The sequence below is a fragment of the Fragaria vesca genome, linkage group LG6 (assembly GCF_000184155.1).
Source record: "Fragaria vesca subsp. vesca linkage group LG6, FraVesHawaii_1.0, whole genome shotgun sequence".
In the NCBI taxonomy this organism is placed as follows: Eukaryota; Viridiplantae; Streptophyta; class Magnoliopsida; order Rosales; family Rosaceae; genus Fragaria; species Fragaria vesca.
The window spans coordinates 3,253,404-3,260,617 of NC_020496.1; the positions used below are offsets into that span (position 1 = coordinate 3,253,404).

A 7,214-nucleotide genomic window follows, 5' to 3' on the forward strand; every position below is an offset into this window, starting at 1 on the left:
AAAAAAAAAAAAAAAAAACCTAAAATTTCTTAAGCTGAGTCTAGTTAGATCGAATGAAGATTGTTTTCCTAGAAAGATGAGCTTATAGGAAATAAAAATTGAATACTGATTATGAAATCATGGGATTAGAGTTGAATATTCTTATGTATATATTATGATTCAGGTTTTAAAAGTTGAAATTAACAGTTTCTTCTTTGAACAACATGAAAAGAATGGAAGAGTGTTTGTTCAGAAGATGAAATTCTTTTTATAACAGTAATCATGTTTTGATTTATTTTGATTTTTTTATATAAGGAAATCTAATATTTTTTTAATTTTTTGTTGTGATGAAATAGATTTAGATATGTCATGTCATTAAAGATAATTAATCGTAACCATTGAAAGTTCTTATATCTAACGACCTTAAAGAAGTGTAAAAATTAGTGTAAAAAAAAATGTCCCTTGAACCGGACCCTATATAATTTGTCATGTAAAATAATGATCCACCCTTCTCATCATCTCGATTACTAAATTGGGTTTATAATTTGATCGTTTAGAGGGAGAAGGGGTTTAGATCGTCCCTCTACAGTGGTTAGAACCCAGAGGCAAGACCGTTCAAGGTGATTTCTCTTTGTTGTAACTAACCAACCTCGTTTGGCAATCGGTCATAGATCCCAGTACTCTAACAGAGACGTATCGAAGATCTGACACCTCGTTCTCAAGTAGTAACATCTACAAGCTGAGGAACAGAGCAAAATCAATTACATTAATACTTATTACTAAAGGGTTGAGGAGGACATACGAGATTAAGAAAACACTAGAACCCCATTGCTGTAAGCAAGCTTATGGAAGCGAAATGAATGAAGAACATGGGACAAAGCTAACTTCAAGTCTCTGAAATATCAGAATTACATTCAGCATTTGATGATGAGAAGATAGTCAAAATAAAAAAGCATTAGTAACCGCTCCAATAGGTCTTTGGATACTTGAAAATAATGACTTGTGAATTCTAGTAACACCCAGAACATTGCAATCTCAATAAAACCAAAATTGCTCCAGCCTCAGGCATGCATGCAACCAAACACCTACATGATCAGAGGTTCAATCAACGTGGTCTGGATGAAGACCATGTTGGTTTTGAACCTGCACCAAAGGCTGGTGGTCTTCGCTCATCACTGCGATCGCTACGCCACCTATCATTTGACAGGGTTGGGCGATCATCAGGCCTGATTCCCCTAGGTTCTGCAGCAGGGGCAGCTTGTCGCAGATGCCTAGGAACATACTTTCCAGGTGCAGGAGCGGCCACAGCAATAGGAGCAGCCGGAGCAGGAACCACAGGCTCAATTGGACGAGGCTCAATTCCCGGCCTAGCAAGCAATTCTCTCTTCTGCCTTTCAGCTTTTTCATCCAGTTCCCTCTCCCTTTGCCTCTGCTTTTCAGCAATCTCATCTAATTTTGCCTTGCGCTCAGCTTCTTCTCTCCTCCTTCGCTCGGCTTCTGCATGTTCAAAAGGGAAACATATTAGACACCTAATAAATCTAAGAGCCAAAATAATGGCAAGTTATCTAACAATGTTGGAGGCATAATAGATAAATATACTTTCTGACATAACAAAGCAGAATTGGTAATTCTCACAAAAACATACCTTCATGCTTGCGGGCTTCCTCTTCTTCTTGCAGCTTCTTTAGCCTTTCCTCTTCAGACCTCACATAGAATATTTTCTTCCTCATTGCTTCCCTCTCCAGTTTCCTGGCCTGAATCATTCGACTGATTTGTTCTTCTCTCTCTGCCCTCCGCCTTTCAAACTCTGCCTGCCTTCGATGCACAACCCTCTCCTGGAAGATAGTCTGCCAGAAAAGAAAAATACTAGTAATTAGGAAATCAACTTTTGATCTTAGAAGTAAACAGTAGAAATCAAATGAACAAAATGATCTATAACAATCTAAGTAGCAACACAGTAGAACGTAAAATATCTTGTACATGCATTTACTTTTCTCTCCAAAGGAAAAGCATAAAATATCTTGGACATGATTTTCTCTCCCAAAGGTACAATTGGATGCAAGTGTTTTTGTATCGTAAAATATATAATATAAAGACCACCCTATTATCGTGTCACAGAAATAGCTATGAGTGCAACTTCTCTGCAGTAGCAATCGTACATGAATACTTCACTTCAAGTAAAACTACAAACTCACCTTATTCCCCAACATCCGCACTAGCCTATTCTTTTCCTTAAGATCGCCTTCATGACGCTGTTGACTCAGCTCAATTTCCAGCTGTTTTTAAGATACAGAAATGTTGACAATTATTTGAGGATCAAAAGCTAGAAACATGTTGCTCATAATATAAAATTTAGCACTAAATAGAGAGACTAAATTTTCCAAATATTGATACCTGTTGCTCACGCTCGTGAAGTACGCTTTCTTCCAATAAACGTTGTTGATATGCAGCTTCAATCAGAGGAGCTGACTCTTCCCTCTTAGCTCTTTCCAAGTGATCCATTGTTTTGGAGAGTTTTGTTAATTTCTTCTCCCTTTCTTCTCTCTCCTTAATCTGTTCGTGCACAGCCATGTCCAGTAAGGTTTGCTTGGTCACCTTTTCCTGCATAAAATATATCAATAAACTGCCAAATCCTTCAAACATGTAACTGAATGAGAGAGTAGTTTTCACTCACCCCGTCCAAAAGAGGTTTCTTCCCCTTCTTCTTTTTGCTTACGTCTTGAAGAAGTTGCTGTGCTTCTTCAAGTTCTTTTTCCTCGATTTCCTTCATGAGCCTTTGTTTCTTCCTTAATTCAGATTCAGTGGCAAGCCTTTTTGCCTCTGCCTCTTCAGTTATTTTCTGTTGCATGAGCCTCCTCGACTCTTCCTCACGTTCCTTACAGATGGAAGTCAAATGCGGAGTCAAATTACCATACTATTGCAAACTATAGCTACAACTCATCCATTCAAGTTAGGAGTACAGGCATACCATTTCCAAAAGTTGACGTTCTTGTTCTTCCTTCCTTCTCTCAATGATTGATTTCCTAGCAAGAAGCCTTCTATGTTCCCTCTCTACAGTCTCTGCCAAAGAAGGCAGAATTTCACCTAGTCTGGATGCTCTCTCTGGAGGAGGGTAGACCATTGCCCTTGTCTTGTTCAAGGACTCAGCAAAATTAGTCAAGTGATCTTTTAATCCATCAGACTCCAGACCCTGAAACAGTGAGAAGACAAATGAAACCAAAATTATATTTCAACTGAAAATACATCAGTCGTAGACAGACAAGCTGAAGGAGAGAAACTGCAAAAATGACGACACAACTTTTGCTATGCATTTGTGAACTTAAGAAACAACACAATTACTATGAACAAGCACTTCCCCATCAACGCAATTACATATATCTTCACACCTTTTTTTTTTATTCACGCACCCCATGTATGATGAGAGCAAATTTAGGGGGTAGTTGGTAAATGAAATTAAATAATAGTTACATTTGGAAAACATTCTTTAATATCCTGGATAAACATTTAAGTACCAAGTTCAATAGCGCAGATAACTCAGCTGTTATAAATAGCCAAGTCGTCATATAATATAATCATACTTGATGAAAGTTCCAGTTCCAAATCGTCAATGAAATCACAACAAAAGGATGATAGAACAGTTAACTTACCATGTTACCAAACATCATAACACCCTTCATATGGTCGACTTTCATAGCTATAAAGTTATGCTTAACAGCATCCACATATATCTTCTCCACCACAGAAAAGTCAGAAAATGGGATCATCCGGGATAGATGATCAATCTTCATAGACTGATACACCCGAGATACCTGCAGTATGTAGAAAGAAGAATTAAAAACCCATTAGGCAAACCAAAGATACATTTTTGAATCAGTCAATTACAAAATCAACTCACCTGCTGGAGCAATCTCAAAGTACCAAGTTTTTCAAGGGCAGGAACATATTGAGACAGTTGCACTTCAGGAACAGAAGAAGCTGAAGCCAGCTTACCCCCAAACTTTGAGATTCTAGTCAAGAGTGGTTGTATCTTTACAGCAAGGTCGAGAGGTAGAAATTCGTGCTCCAGGAGATGGAAAAGATCCTTTACTTCCTGGGTCGCACAGCTCAAGACACCTTTGGCGACCTGAAAACAAAAGCCAAATAAGATTATGCTGAAAAGAAAAAACAATTGAAAGAAGACAATATCTGAAGCAGCACAAAATTGCAACTCGCAAGCCAAAGGAAGTTGTTCGGAAAAAAGCTGTATTTATTTCAAAATATAGAAAAAGCTGGCATCAATATAATTTGATTTTAAAAAGCTAGTTAATAAGCAGCTAACATTTAATAATAGACCCAGAATGCATAAAACCAAATTACCTCCTTAAAATTTATTAACTGTCCATATTCATTACAGTAAAAGTGAATATACAATGAACTCTCAATGAAATAAAGCAGAAATCAACAAACTTACCAGTTCTGATAGAAGAGCAGATCTCGAAAGCTATCATAAAGCACATTATCAGGTCAGAAAGTCAATATAGGTGGAATTAGAGAAGCAGCAAAGTTAAAAAAAAAAAAATTAAAAACTTGCAATACCACATCTCCTCTGTCAATTTTAAGGTCAAGATTAAAGCCAATCAGATTAGCCATCCTCCAATTGCGCTCTTTCTCATTTTCAATTTCCGCGTGAGACGCAGCACGTGTCTGATCATAGGGGGAAACTGAAAGTGCAGCCAAGACAACAGATGACGCAATTAACTGCAAATCCTTCTGGCTTAAGTTTCTGTTAAAGCTTTTCTGAAGCGAGAATAGCTTGAACCATGCATAAGCATGATTAAGGTGGCTAGCAGAGATCCAAAAAATTTCTGTGAGTTTGGCATAGTAAACCACCATCAACGATGGTTTAGGAGTTTTCTTAACCATGCACATCAATCCATGAATATCTTCAACAGAACGGAATGCTTCCTGCAGATAGCATAAAGGAATAAGTATCAAGGATAGAAATTTCCATAATTTGCACATTGTTGACAAAGAAAACAAATAAAGAAGGCGCTCAATATAAATTCAGACACCTGCCACAGTTCAAGTTCAGTAGCTATCTTCAGCTGCTCAAACCTAGTATCAAGATACAGTTGCAAGCTCTCAGGTGCAGTAAGGTCAGGTCGGTCTCTTTGATCTCTATACTTGTTCAAATTGGCCAGATGATTTCTGATGATCTCACATAGCCTTCGAAACTCAGTAGTTCGTTTATATTGCTTGCAGAACTGAAAGGCTCGATGTGCCGTCATCTATAAATGAACAGTTTCAATAAGACTGCATGCTTTAATGCAAATTACGATATTCAGCTGCATAATGCTATGGTATAAGAAAAAAATGGCAGCATGATCCACGGTAGTGCATGATGTAGAAGGCTATAAAAATGGCAACATTACTATTTAAAAAGGTAATTTAAACAGCATCAAGGCACAAGGAAAAACTAATCATCAAGCTGTATGGGAAACCCGAACACATGAGCAAGCCATGCAAATCCTTCTACTGGCAGTAGAAGTGATAGAAAATTGCAGAACGCTTAAAGACTCGCAAAATAATCGGGGAGAGCAAGTCATTTGTACAGCTAGAATATGAAGGGGATGTATTAAGACCTGCAGAGACCCTTACTAATATAGATTTCACATACTATTCTAAATTTAAAAATGCAAATGAAAATGATCAAACTAACAAAATCTTTATCTGAACAAGTAATAGAGTACCGCGTAAAGGGCCTCCAGCTTTGAGTTGTTGCGCAAGATCTCAAGCACTGTTCTGTAGGTTTCCCAAAGAAACTTGAACCAAGGAGTAACAACTTCACGATCAGACCTATCTCTTCCTTTCTCTCCACTGACATAGCTGAGCATGAGATCCTCAGGCCTCTTATCTGCTTCGAGGTCATCAACATCAAGTGCTTCTTCTAATGCCTGAGCCTGAGTACGTGCCTGCTCAGCTTTCTCAGTTGAAAGATGCATGAAGTGCTTGATCACCTCTTCCAAAGAACTGACATTCACTTGTTGACATATAATTCGGTACTGAATCAGACCATCCTTGGCAAATCTGCCCTTACGCAAGTCAACACAAAGCTCCACATACTTAAACATAATCTTTTCAAGTGGCTTCTGCCATGCTCTGTATCTCTTCGAGGTAATAAGATCATGAAGCGATTGCAAGGCATCTTGCTTCTGCCCAACATTGATCAACTCTGCATCCAAACATCACAACTGTCAGTCCAAATCTAAAGAACACTCGTTGCCACCAAATAAACCAACACACCATAGCTAGCTCAATAACTTTTAACATGTCTGTTATAACAAAAAGTCAGTTCAGCAAGAACGCCAAAGCCTTAACCAATCTAACTGTATTACTCTTTGATAAGATAATTTGATGCCTGACTATTTAGGTTATTGATGAAAAGTTTCGGAACTAAACAATCAAATAATTCAACACACCTCAGCTACCTCAAAATAATTTAACATGTCTGTTATAATGCAAGGTCCGTTCAGTAAGAACATCAAAGCCGGAACCAATTCCAACTAGTACTCTTCGATAACAACATACTGACGACAAAGGTAATTCTATGCTTGACTCTTTTAGTGATGAAAACAATCGGAACTAAACAATCAAATGAATTCTATCAATCACTAAATCAACCAAGGCTCACCTTCGGCTCGCTTCAAAGCATTCTCCGGTTTCGCAAAATTCGCCATGATTGCAAACTCCACACGCCTCACGCAATGCAACAACAGTCACCTGAACCACACAAACACAAAATTTAGATCCGGTGAGAATCACAATCGCTGCACAATTCATCTCAATTCAAAACTCGAATCACAGTAAGTTAATCACTGAGAAAAAAAAAACAAACAAAGCTTAAACGATCCAAATCCAAACAGATTTTGACGAAACCTATCGGAAACCGAAGATCTACCAGACGAATCGGCCTCGAAAAATCGAAACGATTCAGCCGTGAAGGTTTGAGTTATCGCGAAAGGAAAAAGAGTTTTGTATCCGTGGAATTAGCGAAAGGAGCTGTGAGGATGAGAAGGTTTCTGTGGGGATAGAATAGGCTCGGAGAGATAGAAGAGAGAGAGAGATAGAGAGAGAGAGAGAGAGAGTAGTACCTGGAGTGGCTGCTCTGAGATTGCAGGGAGAGGAGGAGCGAGAGTGAATTGGCGTTAGGGTTTTAGGTCTGTTTTGCTATCCGAGATGTGACTAGTCCAGTCTTA

General features: G+C 38.3%; 2 protein-coding genes across 2 annotated transcripts in view; both read right to left on the reverse strand.

The window, feature by feature from the left end:
- Positions 1 to 1,048, reverse strand: part of LOC101304602 (wall-associated receptor kinase-like 20-like) — a 5,071-nt gene extending 4,023 nt beyond the window's left edge. Inside the window, exon 1 of the mRNA XM_004304828.1 lies at positions 1,006 to 1,048. Within this exon, the coding sequence (XP_004304876.1) occupies positions 1,006 to 1,048 (43 nt within the window). The remainder of the gene's footprint in view (positions 1 to 1,005) is intronic.
- LOC101296211 (eukaryotic translation initiation factor 3 subunit A-like) lies at positions 852 to 7,128 on the reverse strand. The gene is made up of 14 exons (XM_004302214.1): positions 7,110 to 7,128; positions 6,650 to 6,738; positions 5,709 to 6,190; positions 5,031 to 5,246; positions 4,555 to 4,923; positions 4,430 to 4,459; positions 3,875 to 4,102; positions 3,627 to 3,788; positions 2,948 to 3,169; positions 2,654 to 2,854; positions 2,374 to 2,580; positions 2,175 to 2,255; positions 1,625 to 1,826; positions 852 to 1,476 (listed from the first exon to the last, which is right to left on the reverse strand). The coding sequence occupies exons 2-14, from the start codon at positions 6,693 to 6,695 to the stop codon at positions 1,085 to 1,087; spliced, it is 2,838 nt and encodes a 945-aa protein (XP_004302262.1). The 5' UTR covers positions 6,696 to 6,738; positions 7,110 to 7,128; the 3' UTR covers positions 852 to 1,084.
- Positions 7,129 to 7,214: the final 86 nt, after the last annotated feature.

What these genes read in the sequence shown, in the direction of transcription:
- LOC101296211 (XM_004302214.1), bottom strand. Translation starts at nt 6,695, where the DNA reads ATGGCGAATTTTGCGAAACCGGAGAATGCTTTGAAGCGAGCCGAAG. An exon ending in AGCTGGAGGCCCTTTACGCG is followed by an intron (nt 5,247 to 5,708) that starts GTACTCTATTAC and finishes GTTCATTTATAG; the next exon opens with ATGACGGCACATCGAGCCTT. An exon ending in AAATTGACAGAGGAGATGTG is followed by an intron (nt 4,460 to 4,554) that starts GTATTGCAAGTT and finishes GCTTTATGATAG; the next exon opens with CTTTCGAGATCTGCTCTTCT.